General features: G+C 40.5%; 1 protein-coding gene across 1 annotated transcript in view; it reads right to left on the bottom strand.

Annotated features, from left to right (window-relative positions):
• Nucleotides 1-21273, bottom strand: part of PLCG2 (phospholipase C gamma 2) — a 54188-nt gene extending 32915 nt beyond the window's left edge. Inside the window, exons 1-6 of the mRNA XM_015821712.2 lie at nucleotides 21078-21273; nucleotides 8191-8334; nucleotides 7176-7269; nucleotides 5921-5968; nucleotides 2949-3033; nucleotides 1741-1824 (exon numbers count right to left, since the gene is read on the bottom strand). Coding sequence (XP_015677198.1) covers nucleotides 1741-1824; nucleotides 2949-3033; nucleotides 5921-5968; nucleotides 7176-7269; nucleotides 8191-8334; nucleotides 21078-21273 — 651 coding nt within the window. The remainder of the gene's footprint in view (nucleotides 1-1740; nucleotides 1825-2948; nucleotides 3034-5920; nucleotides 5969-7175; nucleotides 7270-8190; nucleotides 8335-21077) is intronic.
• Nucleotides 21274-21644: the final 371 nt, after the last annotated feature.

Consider the following 21644-nt stretch of genomic DNA (forward strand, 5'->3'; position numbering starts at 1 on the left):
TCCTTTTATATAAACAGAGAGCAAAACCCACTCCCTTCTAGCACTGATGATGTTACCCAGTTGGGTAATGAAATGTCTGCAAGAAAACAACAATGCTCAGAGAGCACCAAGGACCCATAGTTTATAAAGTCTCTCTTACTGCCCCTCAGACCTTCCGAATGAAAAACCAACAGAGGACCAACTTGTGCTGATGACCATTCAGGGCCAAAACAGATAAAGCAAAATAAACAAAAACAAAAAAAACAACATGGAACCAGCATGATTTAAAAATAACAAAACATAATATCAATGCAACACAGCCCAAAGGTTTATAATACTGGTCAGAAGCAGTGCTGACTCCCGCCCGCCAGCTGTAGTATATTGTGGCTTGTTGTTGTTAGTTGCAAAGTCGTGTCCGACCCATCGCGACCCCATGGACAACGTTCCTCCAGGTCTTCCTGTCCTCTACCATCTTCTGGAGTCCATTGAAGCTCACGCCTGCTGCTTCAGGGACTCCATCCAGCCACCTCATTCTCTGTCATCCCCTTCTTCTCTTGCCCTCCATCTTTCCCAGCATCAGGCTCTTCTCCAGTGAGTCCTTCCTTCTCATTAGGTGGCCAAAGTATTTGAGTTTCCACTTCAGGATCTGGCCTTCTAAAGAGCAGTCAGGGTTGATCTCCTCTAGGACTGACCGGTTTGATCGCCTTGCAGTCCAGGGGACTCGCAGGAGTCTTCCCCAGCACCATAGTTCAAAGGCCTCCATTCTTTGTGGCTAGAGAAACGATTTATGGAAAAATTCCTACTTAAATGAAAGTTTTGATTTTATAAGACCGTGGACATTTGTGTGCTTTTCTGATCTCACAGTCTGGCCTTTTACGCTGTGAAGGAATAACACCAGCAAGGCATCCAAAAGTCTGAAGGCCATGCTAAATTACTACATTATCATTATGTGGCACAGCCATGTGCAAGGAGAAATGATAGATGCTGCCTTGAACTCAGACAGTTACTCTATTTAAGAGAAATGATGAAGTGCACTCCAATATGCAGGAAAGGCACACTTGACTAATTCACTCATGTCAGCTGCTATGTTGATAAACTGTCTTTTCGCTATAGGAGGTCATCTTTTAGAAGGAAAACAGTCCCTGGCTATTCGGTTGAGTCATTTTTTTCCCCCTCCTGGAAGCATACTGCAAAAATATCTTTAGACCTGTTTCTCTTTCGCAATGGCATCTTCCCAAAAGATCCCCCAGAATACCTGAAGCAAAGATTCCCAAAACCTTCTGCAGAATGCAAGATAATTATCCAGTTTGGCAAGTTATGAGGCAGAAGCATCTCACTTCCCTGACCTTAAGATAACACCAGCTGTGTTGCCGTTTTTTGTATTATGAACACAATCAAGAGGCAGTCAAGGTCAGATGAGGCACACTTAGGGCAGCAGAAAAGATCCTGTTATTCCTTGGGCCTCTCNTACCTACCTACCTACCTACCTACCTACCTACCTACCTATCTATCTATCTATCTATCTATCTATCTATCTATCTATCTATCTATCTATCTATCTATCTATCTATCTATGCACGTATGTATGCATAATAGACTCTTATAGTTCTGAATCTATTCAATTAAAAGCAAGGAACTTTGGTATCATGAATTAAATATAAGATTGAAAACCTATGTACTAACTAATTACTACATGTCAGGTTACAACACAGAACACACTCTACACATTAAGAGGAAGTCAGATAAGAGCAGAACATTTACCGATTTCTGTTGGTCAAACATAATCTTCTTGTAGAAAAGATGAAATTGCTCAAAGCTAAGTTCTTCTTTAGCAGCTTTTATTTCCTGAGTAAAAAAATATAAATAAGCCAGCCATTAAGTAATGAGGCAGCAATTTAGATTTTGCCAAAGCAACACCTACCCATAAAGCCATTTATCCTGTCCCAGGCTAGAGAAAAGGCAGGTAAGTATCCTTAGCAAAAAGACAGTTCTGCACTAAGGCTTCAGAGATGAAGTCCTTGCCTTCAGAAGTTGTGGGTGCTCCATCACTGGAGATTGTTAAGAACAGATTGGACGCTTGTCTGAAATGAAATACGGTCTCCTGCTTATGCAGGGGATTGGACTAGAATAGAGGTCCCCAACCTTTTGGGCACCAGGGACTGGTTCCGTGGAGAGAGGTTTTTCCGCGGACCAGAGTATGTGTGGGTTTGTGTGCTGCCTGCATACCACGGATGGGGCTTTGCTTTTTTGTGCGGACCGGTTGCTGGCATGCCGTGGCCTGGTACTGATCCACGGACCAGGGGTTGGTGGTGACCCCTGGACTAGAAGACCTCCTAGGTCCCTTCTGACTCTGTTATTCTGATGAAGATTTTGCATTTGTGCACAGCTGGAGAATATGGCTTCTATTAATTTGCTCGCCTAAATGTGAATGGCTACGAGCCCCACAGCTTATGGACTGATATTATAGTATAGTTCGGCCATGTGTAACTGACAGACTGGATGCCAAATTGTGATTTTAATATAGATTCTATGTGTTATTTATTATTTATTCTAGAATTTTTAACTGGGTATTTAGGGAGTGTTTTTATTTGTTCCGGTCTCTGGTCTTTGACCGTAATTTGAACATGAACATCCAGGTTCCTGCTGTTCTAACAAGGGCACTAGCCAGGAAGAAAACACACAGAGACATTACTTCTTTCTCAGAGATGCCACATGGGTTTCATAGGAAGAAGGAACCATTTTCTGGGCGACTGTGGTGTGCACACTGAAAAGCTACATTTACACACCTTCCCCGTGCCCATGGAACAGCAAAGGGAGATGAGAGTTCCTACCCTCTGCCATTAACAACATCCAAGGTGGGGAAAAAAACCTGTTCCCCAATGAAACCCAGAAGACTGATTATTTTGGAACTATGTAAAATGCACGGTAATAGGTAAGCTGCAGCACATATAGCCTAAACCAATACTCACCGCAAACTTATCTTTCAAGTACTTCACGCTGTTCACTTTGAAGTTGATGGAGGGAAGTATTGTTTTCAACTCTCTCAGGCTGATGCTGAATAAGAATAAATACCAAGAACATCATTCTTTTTAGGTTCACTCAACATTCTTTATCCAACAACGGGGCTGTCGGTCCCAACTGTGGTTACTAAAAGAGGACTAGCTGTGAAATGATGTCCACAGGATGCTAAAAAAAACCACCAAAAACCTGAGGAAGCTGAAGGACTTTGAGACTGGATAGAGTCTGCCCCAATCAGGTTGGTGAAGAGAACATTTCACAAATGAAATATCGCTACTGAAAATATAGTCTTCAGCCGAGAATATTTGTAGATCAGGTTTGATCTACAAATGTGGCGTCCTTGATGCTCTCTGAGCTTGTTTGTTTTCTTGTAGACGCTTCATCACCCCACTAGGTAACAGCTTCAGTAATTGAAGGCAGTGGAATTTGCGCTCTGTTTAAATACTGTGCTTGTCTTATGCTCTGCTTGCCTTATGAGTATTGGTGGAAGTGTTCTTGGTAGTTCCTTGATTCCTTATATATAAACAGAGAGCAAAACCCACTCCCTTCTAGCACTGATGATGTTACCCAGTTGGGTAATGAAATGTCTGCAAGAAAACAACAATGCTCAGAGAGCACCAAGGACCCATAGTTTATAAAGTCTCTCTTACTGCCCCTCAGACCTTCCGAATGAAAAACCAACAGAGGACCAACTTGTGCTGATGACCATTCAGGGCCAAAACAGATAAAGCAAAATAAACAAAAACAAAAAACAACAACATGGAACCAGCATGATTTAAAAATAACAAAACATAATATCAATGCAACACAGCCCAAAGGTTTATAATACTGGTCAGAAGCAGTGCTGACTCCCGCCCGCCAGCTGTAGTATATTGTGGCTTGTTGTTGTTAGTTGCGAAGTCGTGTCCGACCCATCGCGACCCCATGGACAACGTTCCTCCAGGTCTTCCTGTCCTCTACCATCTTCTGGAGTCCATTGAAGCTCACGCCTGCTGCTTCAGGGACTCCATCCAGCCACCTCATTCTCTGTCGTCCCCTTCTTCTCTTGCCCTCCATCTTTCCCAGCATCAGGCTCTTCTCCAGTGAGTCCTTCCTTCTCATTAGGTGGCCAAAGTACTTGACTTTCAACTTCAGGATCTGGCCTTCTAAAGAGCAGTCAGGGTTGATCTCCTCTAGGACTGACCGGTTTGATCGCCTTGCAGTCCAGGGGACTCGCAGGAGTCTTCCCCAGCACCCTAGTTCAAAGGCCTCCATTCTTTGTGGCTAGAGAAACGATTTATGGAAAAATCCCTACTTAAATGAAAGTTTTGATTTTATAAGACCGTGGACATTTGTGTGCTTTTCTGATCTCACAGTCTGGCCTTTTACGCTGTGAAGGAATAACAGCAGCAAGGCATCCAAAAGTCTGAAGGCCATGCTAAATTACTACATTATCATTATGTGGCACAGCCATGTGCAAGGAGAAATGATAGATGCTGCCTTGAACTCAGACAGTTACTCTATTTAAGAGAAATGATGAAGTGCACTCCAATATGCAGGAAAGGTACACTTGACTAATTCACTCATGTCAGCTGCTATGTTGATAAACTGTCTTTTCGCTATAGGAGGTCATCTTTTAGAAGGAAAACAGTCCCTGGCTATTCGGTTGAGTCATTTTTTCCCCCCTCCTGGAAGCATACTGCAAAAATATCTTTAGACCTGTTTCTCTTTCGCAATGGCATCTTCCCAAAAGATCCCCCAGAATACCTGAAGCAAAGAAAGGGTTTTGGAAGACGTCTTACGTTCTATTAATAGGTCAAACCGTTCAATACTCCGTCTTCGTAGAGTGAAGGGACTGGAATTCTATTGTGGTCGACACAACGGCAAAAAACATAATACTTGTGTTAGTTCTCCGTCAGTTCCAGTCTACTCCGTGTGAATCCCGTCGTCTTTTCTAGGACAATAAGGAACCCGGAGAGATTCATCACGCTTTTTTCTTCATTGTGTTGTTTCTTATTTAAACAAAGGTGCCAGCTTGGTGTTGTGGGCTAGGATCAAATAACAGGATGGGCTGAGCCCTTCAGCCATCTCCGGGAGACTCAAAACTCAACCTTGGTCCCACCAGTTCAGCTCCTGGGGAAACCTGCCTTGGCATCTTATGACCTGATGCACAATAATCCAGCACTGGTGCCCACTGGCAACCATAAAACCTGATCACGTGACTGGAGACTAAAACATGTGAAGAACAGCTGCAGGACTTGGGTTTGGCTAGTGTAAAGAAAATAAGAAATAGGGGAGATACGATAGCAGTACTCCAGTATTTGAGGGGCTGCCACAAAGAAGTGGGCATCAAACGATTCTCCAAAGCTCCAGAGGGCAGGACAAGAAACAACGGTTGGAAACTGATCAAAGAGAGAAGCAACCTGGAATTAAGGAGAAACTTCCTAACAGTGAGGGCAATTAACCAGTGGAACAGCTTGCCTCCAGAAACCGTGGGCGCCCCATCACTGGAGGTTTTTTTAAGAAGAGACTAGACAGTCACTTATCTGAAATGGTATAGGTTCTCCTGCTTGAGCAGGGGGCTGGACTAGACGGCCTCCAAGGTCCCTTCCAGTTCTATTCTATTCTATTCTATTCTATTCCATTCCATTCCATTCCATTCTGTCCCCATTTCCATATTCTATTCTATTCTATTTTATTATTCTATTCTATTCTATTCTATTCTATTCTATTCTATTCTATTCTATTCTATTCTATTCTATTCCTCACTTATTCTATTCTATTCTATTATTCTATTCTATTCTATTCTATTCCTATTTCTATATATAAGGCCTAGTCACATGGAGTTTTAGGAGACTTTTTTTAAAGTGACTTAATTACAACAAAAATACATAATAAAGAAAAACAACATAGCACAGCTTTAGAGTCTGAAATGAATGAGTACCTGTTTCTTCTGGATTGATCCACCGAGTAAATCAGCTTCCTCAGCCAGCTTTAGAGCCAATAAAAATACAGCCAGGATTAGTTTTGTAAACAGAAGACCAAACTTAATGATGTGTTGTAATTTCAACATATAAAACATCAAAACAGAAATGAATGCTCCTGTTTCAACACATAACTTTCTATGAAGCGCAAACTGCACCAAAGTATCTTTTTAGTTTTTCTGTGACTCCGGGACAGATTCTGAAGAGCCTGTCTAACATTTCGGCATCAAACGGCATGAATTATACGTATGAATGTGAAAAATGTTTATTTATGAGTAGGGAGATCACTCTGGTCACTTTCAGCATAGAGCCAAGACTAGTGTATCATCCACAGCATACTAGAATTACTTATAGACAATCAGTCCAGGTAGAGGAAGAGGAAGAGGAGGGACGGAGAAAGAGAAGAATGGAAGGAAGAGGAGGATGTGAGATGTGAATTTAAGTCCAAAGGGGATGAAGATACTTCAGATCCATTAGAAGGACATCACTCTAGCTATCAGCAGCTCATTCAAGGAGCTTTTCTAGATTTGCAAAATTAGTTGAATGGGCTCCGAAATATATGTATTTGAATTTAGGTGATTCAGAAGGCAACAATCTGGACTAGAACATATAACATAGAGTAAGAGTTGGAAAGGACTTTGGGGGCCTTCAAGCAGGAGACCTTATACCATTTCAGACAAATGGTTGTGCGGTCTCTTTTTGAACTTCTGAAGACTGAACTCAATTCAGGTGAGACTGAACAGTTAAATGATCTGTATATATACCGGTATATAGTGTACGTAATTGGGTTTGTCTAGTCTAGGGAAAAGAAGGACTATGGGCGACATGATAGCAGTGTTCCAATATCTGAGGGGCTGCCACAAAGTGTTCCAATATTTGAGGGGCTGCCACAAAGAAGAGGGGGGTCAACTTATTTTCCAAAACACCTGGAGGCAGGACAAGAGGCAATGGATGGAAACTAACCAAGGAGAGAACCAGCTTAGAACTAAGGAGAAATTTCCTAACGGTGAGAATAACTAATCAGCGGAACAGCTTGCCTCCAGAAGTTGTGGATGCTTCATCACTGGAAGCTTTTAAGAATAGACTGGACAGCCCCTTGTCTGGAAAGGTACAGGCTAGAGCAAGGGGTTGGACTAGAAGACCTCCAAAGTCCCTTCCAACTCTGTTATTCTGTTACCAGAATATATATCAATACGAAACAGCTCTTCCACATACCTCTCTGTAATAGCTGGGGTGCCTGCATTTATAGCTTCCTGGTGCAAAATGCTCAATCCACAAAGCCATTTGTCAGCCTCCTCCTTTGAGTCAGCTGCCACAGAAAGGAAATATAAAGATGCAAATTAAGAAACTTGATGATGCAAAAAAAAAGGGGGGGGGAACATCTGTTATCCCACCGCACAGCTTCATGATGCCAAGAATAAATTGCATACTTCTGAAGGAAAGCAAAATGCCTAAAAGGAATTCCTTGAATTAAAAAAAAAATAGAACCATGATTTCTCCCCCCCCCCAAAAAAAAAACTTGGCCACTTTAATATACGTGGACTTCAGCTCCCAGCATTCTGGAAGCTGAAATTCACACATCTTAAAATGAAAAATGCTGCATTAAACAAACCAGCAGTGGAAAACATTGCTTTAGAAGATGCAATAATAGAGATACACAAACATAATCCTGCATCAATAACTATGTACATATATCCTATCTTCTTTCTAGCTCTCCCACATACTTGATTTCCAACTATTTGTTTAGCAACTGTTCAAAGTTATAATGGCACTGAAAAAAGTGACTTACAAACAAATAACTGGCAGTTATGACCATCACAACGTCCCCACATGAACAACATTCAGGCATTTATAACAATTGCAGCATCCCAAGATTATCTGATTGCCATATGTGATCTTCCTCATTGGCTTCCGACAAGTTGTTGTTGTTGTTGTTATTGCTATTATTATTATTATTATTATTATTATTATTATTATTATTATTATTATTATTATTATTATTATTATTTAGCAATGGAAATTCCAATCCCAATTGTGATAGTGAGTCAAAGACTAATTGTATTTGTTTGATTTATTTGTTATCCTTCCAGACGGCACCAGTCTCCCCGTGTTAGCTTAAAAAATATTTGCAGTTGGGAATAAGAATTAAGAGGATGTCAGCAAGCATCTGGAAGGAGCAACGTCGCAATCCCGGATTTTAAAGGAGAGATTCAGACAAAATAGGTTTTACCTGCCAAGCTTAAAGTGTTGAGGACAAACTGAGAGCCATAAAAAATGGTGAAGCAATGTTCTTCCTTTTGACGTGCCCCTTTTCCACGCTCAAAATCCTTCGCGTTTTTCCCAGGTCTGAGCTCCTTTATTTCCGTTAAATCCACTGGAAAGAAAAACAAAAGAAATCTCAAATGTAAAGGTTGCGTCGACCTAAGCCAAGTTTCTACAGGATGGCTACTGAGTCCTATTTCACAATCAGACTCTTGGGTAAAACTGCTGCAGGAAACTCATTGTCTCGAACAAGAGCACAAAAACGTTGCCATCTAGCCAACGAAAGCAAGTTAATTAGTCGTATTTCTCCCTCGATCGCCAGGGTGCAAGGTGAATTTTGCATTTGTAAATGAGGGTGATTTTGTGTGCTTGCAATTCAAGAGCACCTTCCCAGGAGTCTATTCAACCATCATCAAAATGATACTTCTTTCATTTGAGCACCAAAAGGTTAAACGAGTCTAGAAGTTTTCTCTGATATGTCAGCAGCCTGGTGGAACAGCTCCCCCCTCTCCCCAAATAAGGACCACCCTATCCCTTGCTGGTTTTCTGAAAAAAACCTTTCCCTCTAGGCACCAGGGCCTGAATTCTAACGGGCTCTGCTATGGTTGTGAATGAGTCTAGCATGGAAAGTTCTTAAGAGGCTACCTAGTTTTTAACTGTCTGTACATCTGAGTTTTGTTTTTAAACTCTGTTTGCTGCCCAGAGTTTCTCGGATGGCTGCGTGGATATATAAATTCACTTATTAAGTAAGTAGATACATAATAAGTAAGTCACTATGTGTATGGGAATGATCCTGGGAGACAGGAGGAATTGCTTCAGAGTAGACAACGACCAAGTGAGTCCGCAGAAGGAACGGCAAACATCTCAAGGAGAAATTCTCCCTAATTTCTTGGACTGTAAAGGGGAGGGAATAGAGATGTACTCCAGACTTGCAAAATTCTCTTACTGTACCTTACTATATCCCAAAGGTGCTTTTTCAGGAGGCAACTGGACTTTCTTGTTCTTCTTTTAAGACCTTTCACTTCTCATCCAAGAAGTTTCTTCAGCTCTGGCTGAATGGTGGGGAATGGAAGGATTTATACTCCTTGCAGACAGCTGGTCATTTGCATTATTTTAGGGAGTCGTTGAGGCCACTTGGAGGTTTATCTGCATCCTCAGGGTCACCTGAGTGGTGCAAATGGATGTGGAGCCTTCTTGGCTGCAGGATGTTTTCTGCCCTGTGTCCCTTCACTGTTGAAGACAGGTGCAGGCTGTTGGGGATGAGTCTTGTGTTGTCTGCATCTCAAACTGAAGCACAACGTTAAATCCAAGAAGGCTTCACACCCTTAGGACACAGGTAAACCTCCAAGTGATCTCAACAATTCTCTAAAGGAATGCAAATGACCAGCTGTCTGCAAGGAATATAAATCCTTCCATCCTCCACCATCCAGTCAGAGCTGAAGACGCTTCTTGGATGAGAAGCGAAACGTCTTCAAAGAAAAACAAGAAAGTCCAGTTGCCTCCTAAATAAACACCTTTGGGACAACCATGACTGAGAATCTCCATAGACAACCTTACTATCGATTTAAGGCTAGTACTTCTAGCTGTGCTTCTTGTCTGGATTACCTTGAAAGGGTGATCCTATGTTAGATGTGACCCAGGGTTTCAGGGATGTCTAGCTTTGCACCTTTCCAAAAAGCATCATCTTGACCACAGAAAGTCTGGAGGCAGCAGCCCTGCTCTAATAAACCAGGAAGCTCCTTCTCATTCACCAGCTATTCTACATCTCAAAAAATGTTTACAGAACACAAAAGGGCTTTTTTTCTGACAGATGGCAGCAACTGCTATCCCATCAAGGACAAACAGGTCACAGTACAAGAAGAAAGGCTGAAGCTTCAACCTGGCTAAGTGAAAATAAAAGAAGTGGCACCTTATTACTGGATCAAACCTTACACTGATTTATTTACCAGTTATACCAGGCAATCATCTTAGAATCATAGGGCTGGAAGGGACCTTGGACGTCTTCTAGCCCAAGGTAGAAATCCTTATTCCATCTTGGACAAATGATTGTCCAATCTTTTCCTAAAAACCTCCAGTGATGGAGCACCCACAACTGATATATTTCCATCTATTTCCAAACTCTTTATTTTGCATGTTATGGACTAAATATGCGTGAATATTTGCACTGTTGCAAACACTTCCGTCTACTGAAGACAATTTGTCTTCAAGAATTTAAAATGTTCTAGTTGATCCTAAACTATATGATAAAATATTTATTACATGTTCTTTCATATTTGACCAAAAACCTTCTCCTTTGAGTACATTATATTCAGGTAGTCTTGTTTTCATTTGGAACAGCTCTTCATAAATTTCCAAAGAAGTTATTTGAAGTGGAGACCCTTGATAATGAAATGACCTCTGTAGGACTGATGCTTCTGTGAGCATTTTGGGATTCAAAATTATCCTTTTCCCCCACAAAAAAAAATAAAAATAAAAATGGGAAGTTAACATGACATAAGCAGAGCACCAGATTCAAATATCAGGTTTATTTCCAACAATGTTTGACCACGTGCCCATTCTTAGAAAATGAATTCTAAACGCCATCCAAACAGTTTGTCGGAAAATGTTCAAAAATGCTTCCTCATGCAAGGTTTTATTAACGTAATTACATCACATGGAAGAGAAAGGAAGAGAGAGAAAAAATCAACTTTATTTGAAACACGAGGAGTGTGCGTTCTTTCGATAAAACCCTGACTCAAAAAGAGAGGAAGTGGTTTCATTCCACTATGCAAACTGGATGTAAGAAGAGACAGACTCTCCTACAGGTCAAAGGTTAGAGTTGAGGAGAGAGGAATAAATTTGAATGTTTCAGTCTAGAATCGGAATTATCTCCCATGCTATTTACATGATATAGTCCTAAGCAATTTACTGAATAAGTGTAAAATGTAGGTGCAAACAAGGGTAGATGTGCTTTTGTGTATAGACATATAAATGTGCATACATGCTCACACAAATATATACATATACACAGAGAAAGAAAAGTAGTTCTCGACTTACAAACATTTGTTTAGCAATCATTTGAAGTTACCACAGCACTGAAAAAGTGACAAAAAAGTTAAATGGCACAAAATTCAGGAGTAAATAAAACTAAAAATTATCAAATTTCTACACTGGCCATCTCAACCAACATGACTCTGGGCAGTTTAAACCCATCATGAAATAATATAAATAATAATTTAAAGTAAAAAAAGTCTGGATAGTGGACGTGGGAACATCCGAGACAGTGGAACAGAAGAGGAAGAATTTGAAAAGATAACGAAATACAAAGACCTGCAAACAGAAGTAGAACAAGTGTGGCAAAAGAAAGCAAAGATGGTACCAATAGTAAGAGGTGCTTTGGATGCAATGCCAAAACATCTGGCGCACCACTTGCATGCCATCGGCATTGACAAATTCACCATCAGTCAACTGCAAAAGGCAACTTTACTTAGAAAAATTTACAACCTGTGACCACACCTATAACACTATCAAACAACAACCTCTGCCTATCCCAAGTCCTTGAGAAGGGCTTGAAATGGCCAAATCCAATCTAAACATCTGGCTGACTGTGCAACAAGCCATTATTATTATTATTAATAATTTAATATTCAAATATGTAAAATATTTAACTTATGCTTTGATATTAAAACATAATTACATGATTTGTAATTTTTGAGTAACATAAATATAATTTAATAATAAAATAATTAGCTACAGACTTCACAAGCAATCAGTGTAACACGGTCACGGGCTTATCAACTACTTTTAGAAATAATGGAACGTACGAAAAACAAAGGTAAGGAATAATATAGAAGCCTTAGGGCTATATTTTGTTTATGGATCTTTGTAAAATGCCATTCAGTCATCTAGAAAATCACTTTGTCCCCCTCTCTCTAACAAGAGATAAATAAGTATATTCAAGATTACCTCTGTCTGGTCAAGTTTATAGGGAAGGAGAGATAGCAATGGAAATTTAAGATATCCATGTAAATGTATCTTGCTATGAGTTAAAAGAAGGCACAATTAATTCTGGATTTGTAGTCTGATCCGGTTCAGCTCTTGCTTTTTCACCAATAGAAGAGAATATTGTAGCTCAAGGTCCTTGGTGCTCTCTGAGCATGGCTGTTTTCTTGCAGATATTTTGGGTCTAGTTGCGTAATGAAACATCTGCCAGAAAACAATCAAGTTCAGAGATCACCAAGGAGTCTTCTGTTTTTAAAATGGCACCCCAAAATATGTTCATAAGAGGGCCGCTTCTGATTCCAGAAATGTCCTCATACTCGCGGGCTAATACAATAGCTTCCATTACTACTACTACCACTATCAAACTGTTGACTTGAGCACTTACGTAAAAGGCAAAGTAGATAGATAACATTAAATCTTTGTTTGTAGAAGAACGTTGGCCTAACTTTCAGTGACTACAGTAACAAGGAGAAGAGAAAGGAAAGGGAAAAAGCTGACTCAAGTTAAAGCCGAAGAATTGACATTAAGATTATAAATGAGAAGAAGGAGCAGGTGTTCAAATTAGTCTCTACCCATTTTTTCCCTCCTTTATGTCAAATTTAGGGAAACTCTAACTACGTACCCTCCCCAGAGTCAATACCAATGGCAGCAAGATATAAACACCGTTGAATAAATAAAACAGACATCAACTGAAACAAAGACAGTCTGATTCCATATTTCAGAAAACACAAAAGACAGCTGGGTTTTTTTTTTCAAACTCTTTCCATCCCTTCACAAAATACAGGTGTAAAACGGAATGCAAACACGGACAATGGGATTTTGTTTTTGGGGGTTTTTTTGGGGGGGGGGGAGTCAACATGACCAGTATTTTCACTAACCAGCCTTGGATATGGAAAAAAATTAAAAGCCATTGTTTCCTTTGCAAATTTGCCTCACTGACCCCAAACAGTGACAACAATAGCTTAATTCTTGTTTCACCTTGCTCGGCATTCTGTTTCATGTAGCTGAAAACACAGTTGATAGCTTAGTACACAGGGTGTCAAACTCGGCGCGTCACGTGACGTGTCGCGACGCATCATGACTTTTTTTTGCTTTGCTGGAGCTGGGGTGGGTGCGGCCTCCTTACGATGCAACCGGCCCGCGGGTTGGCAGTTTGACACCCCTGCCTTAGTACATCAATCCGGGGGGAAAAACTTTTTAAGTTATGGGTATCAGCTTCATTATTTTTGCATGCCTTCCCGCAAAACTGGGGGCTGGGGAGTGTTCCAGTATTTGAGGGGCTGCCACAAAGAAGAGGGGGTGGTCAACCTATTCTCCAAAGCACCTGAAGGCAGGACAAGAATGGAAACTAATCAAGGAGAAAACCAACCAAAAAATAAGGAAAAATTTCCTGACCGTGAGAACAATCAATCAGTAGAATGGCTTGTCTCCAGAAATATGTTTTTCCTATCATGGATATATTCTATCTATAATCTATATCTGAACTTTCTTCCCTACCCCTCCCCTTCCTTCCCTTCCCTTCTTCCTCCCTTCTTCCCTCTCTCCCTCCCTCCCTTTTCCTTCCTTCCTTCCTTCCTTCCTTTCCTTCCTTCCTTCTGAAAGCCTATGAAATAAAACTGAGAAAAAAAATCTACAATTCACATATGATGAAGAAATTAGAGGTTTTATGCATGCTGCATGAAAAAGAGTGCTGGAAGGTATATCTTTTAGATTACTCCGTCGTCATTATGCCACTGTTTTCTTTTCCTGCTCTGATTTTTAACAGGTTAAGCTTCTAAATTGGAGAGGTGCACAAGGGGAGATAAATTGGTAAAAATAGGCAGTCAGATGATGGTGGAAGAGCACTCGTGACTTCCTTTGTCATGCAGTCCAATTATGCAAATCTTCACCTGTGTTTCCATATAGGTGAAAGTTAACTAATTTTAGCTTCTCACTTGGGTGTAGGAGAGAAAATAAAGGGCCGGTCACAAGTCCAAGTGACATTTTTTTTCCAAAAAGGCAAGAACAAAACAAGATTTATCAAAATGAAAGTAGCTGAAGATATTGTGGCTATTAATGGAGATTTAAACATACAAAGAACATTGCTGGAATTGGGAATGTCTAGTTTAATGAAAAGAAGGACTAGCGGTGACATGATAACAGTCTTCCAGTATCTCAGGGGCTGCCACAAAGAAGAGGGAGTCAAGCTATTCTCCAAAGCACATGAAGGCAGGACAAGAAGCAATAGATAGAAAGTAATCAAGGAGAAAAACAACCTGGAACTAAGGAGAAATTTCCTGACGGTGAGAACAGTTAACCATAGAACGAATTGCCTCTAGAAATTGCGGGTGTTCCAGTGTTCCATACAAAATAACAGCAATAGCACTTAGACTTATATACCGCTTCACAGTACTTTACAACCCCCTTAAGCGGTTTACAAAGTCAGCATATTGCCCTGAACAATCTGGGTCTTCATTTTACTGACCTTGGAAGGCCAAACTTGAGCTGGTGAGAATCGAACTGCTGGCAGTTGGCAGAATTAGCCTGCAGAATTAGCCTTCTAACCACTGTGCCACCACAGCTCATAAATAAAGCTTGGGAAGTGCAATTAATGGATAGAGAAGCTACAGCTGGGGAATGTCTGATAAACAGGAGGGGCATAACCCCCAAATATGAACCAAACTATGAATAGGCTATCCAAGGTGCGTGTTTCATGCTTCCTCAAATTCACCATCACAGCTTGACAAAGGGGACTCCACACAATAGGTATGAACTGTTAGGAGAATCAACTTGCGAGCTGGGGAATTCGGGGAATTGACGTACTCTCCCCCCCATCTTAAAGTTGTCAAGGCTGAGAAACACTAGACTTATGTATAATAAATATTCCCTAAAGTCAGGTCTAAACAAGGGGCACCAATGTAAGAGGACTCTACCAGAATTCAGAAAATGCATCTGAATTTGCTCTTCATAATTTTACAACGTGGCCCAGACAACAGCAAATACTGAGTTACGCTTGCGGGCCACTGCAGGGCTGCTGTGTGGGGAAAAGAGGAAATGGATGTTTTGTGCTGTGTTAGCACACAACATTAACTTTTGCCGAGAGACGGACTATATTTAAACGGCCCCACCCGGGGAGCACACAGCGAAGTACACATCTGGAGCAACAACTGTTTACATGGCTTATTTCCAAAGAGATAAACCAAAAAAACCGAGATGGGTGGGGACTCTCTGGACCCCCACTGTCAGGAAGTTAGCTTTAAGCAATGAATGACACAGCAGACAAAGAGTAATTGAAAAGAGGGGAAAAAATGGCAGCCTTGCTTTTAGGAACAGGAAAAGTTGCGATGCTCTTCGAAATTGCTTTTAGACCAGCATCAAGATGTGTTTTTAAGCATGTTGGGCTGCATAAAATGCAGCGTTGGGAATACAGCCTCTCGCAGCTTAGCGGACCAGTTTAATTAACTAGAAAGTCTGCCCAATGCTGCATTTTATGCAGCCCAACATGCTTAAAAATGCATCCTGATGCTGGTCTAAAAGCAATTTCGAAGAGAATGGCAACTTTTTTTTTAATAGTGCAAGAGATAAAATCACTTTTGCAGCCTTGCTTCTTCTCACCAAAGAGGAAGTGTCAGTGAATCTAATGAGGGTAGGCTTGCTATGTCATGATTCACTCACGAAGGCAGAAGTGACTGTTCAGTGATAGTGCAGGAAAATCAACAGCTTTCTCCCTCTTGGGAACCAGCAATTGGAGAGAGAATCTGAAATTGTACCTTGCTGTTCCAGTGTTGAATAATTTGATCATTTGGTGAAGATGTATCCAAGCAGGACCATCGTGTGATGGGATATATGAAGTTTGAAGGATTGCTCTCTGTTGTGCAATTTTGCATGAAACACAGCAGCCTAGACTATAGTAATTAACAATGTTTAGCTATCATTTCCCCAGTATAGACCATTTTAAAGACTGCTCCAGACAAGCTTTCACGAGATCACTTGCTTAGTATAATGAACAAGAAGAACCAATTCTGCTCATCCCTACTGCCACATCCTGACTCTTGGTCATCTCAGCAGGCTTTAACTGGTTCAGAACTGTCTCGCTTGTGGTCCTATGCCAGTGACCTAACAGCTGTGGCTTCTATAAGCATGCAATTTTGGCTTCCTTTGCTTGCCTTTGATCTTCCCTTTCATGTTTAAAGAAAAGCTCTCTTCGTTCCTTCAGACCCAGCGTTACCTGGATCTGGACAGGATCTCTACCTCCCAAGGTTGCTACTTGGATATTTCGTCATGCCATCTTCTTTCTCTTGTGTTGCCAAAAGGGATTCGCTTTGGAGGGCCTGAGCTTTATGGAGATTACTGGAGGATTTCTACTTGTCTTCTTTACACTGAGGACACAAAGGTTTACTCAGTAGAATTATAAGGGTCTGTGACTTAGTGGTGAGAGTAAAGTCATTCCTTGCATTGACAAGTCCCTACATAGGTAACGTTGGGTATCTATAAGTGACCATCATTCCAGACATTGAAAAAGCACCAATAGGAGAGAATATTTGTAGAAGTTCAAAGTTGGACTTTGGAGTCCTTGGTGCTTTCTGAACTTGGCTATTTCCTTGCAGATGTTTCGTTATCCAGCTAGGTAACATCCTCAGTGCTGGTCAAGTGTGGGGATTAATAACAACCAAACGATCAAGCAGAAAATAAACCTAATCGAGGAACTACCAAGCCGAAAACCACACTTCCACCCACATTGGCAGGGCAATCTACTGTATATAAACAGAGAGCAAACCCCACTCCTACCACTGATGATGTTACCTAGTCAGGTAATGAATGTCTGCAAGCAAACAACCAAGCTCAGATAGGACCAAGGACTTCACCAGGAAAGCAGTTTAAGTGGAGTTCCCAGATGTTCAGATACCTGTCCTCAGAGGTGTGCAAAATGGTCATTGCCAAAGCATTTCTTGTGCAAACCTTGGTGCACACCCAACAAGTTTGCAAAGGAACATCCTACCTGCCTTACCTGATATTTTCATATCTGTCTCGCTTTTTCGTTACAATCATACAAATCGGCCATGACATGCCAAGACTGTAGGACTGCCTGATAATTCTGCATTTCAAAGTGCTCTGTTACATCAGCTCCAATAATAACCTGACATAGATTCAACAAAAATGCTTAACACAAGGAAGAAAAAAAAATGGGACTACTGTTAAAAATAGAAGTTACACTTAGAAATTCTGAGCAAATTTACAAGCAGTTTAGATGTAAGACTTGCATCTAAGACAAAGAGGAAAGGGAATAACGTACAACTTTATTCAACAAGCCATCATGTTATCAAGATACTGGAAAGCAGCAAAATGTATATTTAACTATCCTTAAAGGAAACCAAGCCACGTCTTTTAAAACCAACGAATAATTAACCGTCAACATTTCCTTTTATGTTGCAAAAATTGAGGATTATAGGCACAAGCCCTGCGGTATGTTCAGAATGGATCACCCACAAAAGCTGTTTGTCATAAACAGTTGTATTAACTATAACAAACCATTACATTTTGGCTTGAACAAAAAAAGACAAGCTAAAATTTGCAGTCAACCAGTTAACAGTCTGCTTTGAGAAAAAAAAAAAGGCATAATCCAACTCTATATTTGTGGCAGGAAGGCGAAAACCACACAAACTGGGATGGTAGATGTTTTGCACATTTTGCAGAATGCTGGGCATTCCGAAGGTCGGTCCTGAAAGAGATCAAACATCTGACAGAGGTCCAGGATGCAACACCATGCCTCATTTCTTGGAAGTTAGAAGCAATTAGTTCAACTGGCTATTAAGTAGTAGCGGTTAACTTCAATCACAGATTGGATCATGCAGAAAAATCAAACGAAATAAAAAAAAGGACAAGAACATCAAGCAGCAGTAAGCAATAGTATAAACTAAATGTGCTTTGTTCTAATAAATTATAACGATAACTTATAATATGTCAAAGAGCTTTAAGGTAGTGATGCTAATAGAGTAGACTAGTGTTTCTCAAAGTTGGCAACTTTAAGATGTTGGCAACTTTAAGCTGGCTGGGGAATTCTAGGAGTTGAAGTCCACCCATTGAGAAACATTGCAGTGGACTATCAATTTAAGAATGATGAAAGTGAACGAGCGTCCGTTAAATAGAATGCTCATAAAATAAGATTTTGTATCTATTTAAGTTTAATTATTTTACACATGTGCAAAATAAGAATGGGATTTTATACAAGTTTACCTGTTACACTTGCCTGCTAAGTTATAAAGTTCTCTTTCTTTTTCTACTCACACCTGTTCAAAGGTGTGCTGAGTTTTTATTAGATCTCCGTGTGATTTTACTAACAGGCGGTTTCATTCTGATTTGTACAGTGTATGATTTGCAACGAGATGCTTTCACTATGAAAACTGCAAATTTTTCAACCACAAAGCTTACTGTAATTAGTTTAAGCTTTTACTCCTATTTACAACTTAACTGAAGTTACCTAACTCTAAGCCAACAATTTCGAATAGATTTACACTGATAAAGTTATGTATGTTAAAAATGTAAAACCCCCCAGTTTCCCACAAGCATTTTAGAAAAAAAAAACTCAACAACAAAAGTAAAAAACACACTTCCAAATGAGCAATACAATTTTTTATTTTTGCCACAGAAAATAACATTTTTTAACATATATACACTAGCTTCAAGACCGCTATTTTTAAAGAATGAACGTAAGCCCACTTGCAAAGGGAATGTCATTCTTACTAATACGTTAACACTTTAAAAAAAAGTTATTTTAAACTGCAGTCGTGCATGAAACCCAGATAACTCTACCTTCCTGCTTGCTCATGAAAAAAATCCTGGTTCAGTGTGAAATGCTCTCTTTGAGATCCACTTAAATTCCAGTCCGCTTGAATCCAAAAGAAATATATTCATTTAGAAATGGTAGAGATGGTCCCCGGCTTATGACGGCAATCAAGACTAGAATTGCCACCACTAAGCGAGTCTTAACGTGCAATGTCCTGTGACCACATTGCTTAGTGACAACAATCGCAGCAGTCTTGGTTGCATCATAACCCCAAGATACTCTGGTTATTAAGGGAGAAGTGGCAGGGGTCCCAGGTAAGCGACACAGGGGAGCCGTGGAAGGATGGAGGAGGCCCTGTGCAGGTTGCAGGTGGCTTAGGAGAGGCTGGGGAAGCCCAGACCAGCACTGTGCAACTGCTGAAAGGCCATAGGGCGATGGGCATGGTGCCACACAAACACAGATAGGATACGAAGTGGACAGCAGAGTACGAACACAGAAGTCATAAAAGGGCCAAGTTTGAAGGCCCCTGGGATATAACTTCTAGTCTCCAATTAACATGCTTTCATGCTATTGTGGCAGGTTAAAAATTGAATGGGAGGGAGGGAGGGATGGTTAAGCAAACCAGCGAGATATAAATGTCATCTGATTTTGAAGCATTTGTGCAAACCTGATGAATATCTTATCGATGTGTCCATATTCTGATCTTATCTCGTGCTAGCAATTGTGAAAAGGGAAGTTCTTTCCAGTTCATGTAGTTTACGTGATCAAAATTCAGGTGCTTGGCAACTGGCATGTATTTAAAATATATTTGTACGTTACAAACACATGCAGTATCCCAGGAGTCGCGTGATAGTTATGTGTGACCTTCCCAGCCAGCTTCCAACAAGTCACGTCAATGGGAGAAGCCAGATTCGCTTACCGAACGCATGATTCATTTAACAACTGTGGCAAAAAAAGGACATAAAATTGGGCATGGCTCCCTTAAAAATCGCCTTGCTTAACAACGGAAATTCTGCTCTCAACTGAGATCATAAGTCAAGGACTACCTAATAACATCTATTGCCTTCTTCTCATCTTTTCCAAGAACACTTGCAAGAAGGAGGGGACAAACGCGTCATCAGTCTCGAGTCCCTTCGCGCCCACTAGAGAATTAAGTCCAGCCCACCTTGAATTCCTTTGATTCTTATCTCCCACCAATTTGCTTTGATCGTTAGTCATTCAGATTCTTGTGAAGAACTTAAGCTTGCAATAAATCTTTATATTCATTTGAACTGCCTGGGTTTTCTTTGATTGATTGATAGATAGATAGATAGATAGATAGATAGATAGATAGATAGATAGATAGATAGATAGATATAGATATGTTTTTTTCAAAATTTGGATTGCTAACAAAGAATTAAGGGAGTACTGGGATAGCTATTTCAGACCTTATTAGGTTTTCATCAGCCAGACATACCCTTCTGAGATTCGAACCTGGGCTGTCTGCATGTTAAGCAGAAGTGTTAGCCCCTAGGCCACAGGCTCTTTCTCACTTTGTTAGCTAAAAGAGACAGGGGAAGAAGATGAATGCTTTTTGAACATATAGATATAGAGATATAGATAGATAGATAGATAGATAGATAGATAGATAGAGAGAGAGAGAGAGAGAGAGAGAGAGAGAGAGAGTTTTATTGAGTTTTATAGGGTTAGGGAGGGGGTGGGGTAGGTATGGGAGTTGGGATTCAGGTTAGGGGACAGGGTTGGGTTTACAACAGGGATGGGGATGGGGACAACAATGGGGTTACCCCCCATTAACATTTTCAAGCTTTAGCAAACAGACTATTGTCCAGGTACATATAGTCAATAACAATAATATAGTAGTGAATAGCTATAGTGAATATAAAAAGCAATAGTCATGAACAATATCAGTTAATCAATACATATCCTTCATCTTAGTAAAATATATTCACCATTAAATAACCATTAAATAACGCAATCATTTCTCAGTATTTTGTTTTACTAACTATTGATAAAAATTAGGAACTGCTTGGGTTTTTTTATTTCCCCGCCGCCTGACAGGATCAATTCCAATTATACTAAGAGGGATGCCGTGAAGCAGATAGGATACTCACAAAATCCTTCTATCTTGTCCGCCGTTTTGCTCCAAGCCACCTGCCTGGTTTCCATAATGACCTGAATGGTTCTTCTCTCCGGGTTACTTTTCTTGAGGCTGTATACGGTCATCACCGTCCCCAGCTCCAAAGTCCTTTTGATCTGACTCTTCTCATACTCCGGGAGCTGTCCATACTCAATACTTCGGCCGGACATTTTCAGCTTGAAGAGAGCAGGTCTTCAGAAGGCTGGAAGGGAAGCAGGGAGGGAGAGAGATGTATTATTTTAAACCTGGCCCTTCTTGTGTTACAAATGATTCTGCTGCAGTTTCCGCTTAAAGACAAAAAAAATTTCAAGAAGTGAAACTGGGTTCGCATGAACCAATAGCTTCTGAGGTCAAGGTACGTGGGTCTCCACTCCAACACCTTGCTGTTATATAAACAGAAGTGAGCAAACGACTAGCTAACATAAAACAATTCTAATGCTGGCTAACAATGCCTAGGGTGAAACAGAAGAAGCCTGGATATTGACAACAAGCTGAAAGTGAGCCAGTAGTGTGATAGAGCTGCTAAAAGAGCCAACACAAT

Source organism: Protobothrops mucrosquamatus, unplaced genomic scaffold (genome assembly GCF_001527695.2).
Source record: "Protobothrops mucrosquamatus isolate PMUCROS unplaced genomic scaffold, P.Mucros_1.0 scaffold1386, whole genome shotgun sequence".
Lineage (NCBI taxonomy): Eukaryota > Metazoa > Chordata > Lepidosauria > Squamata > Viperidae > Protobothrops > Protobothrops mucrosquamatus.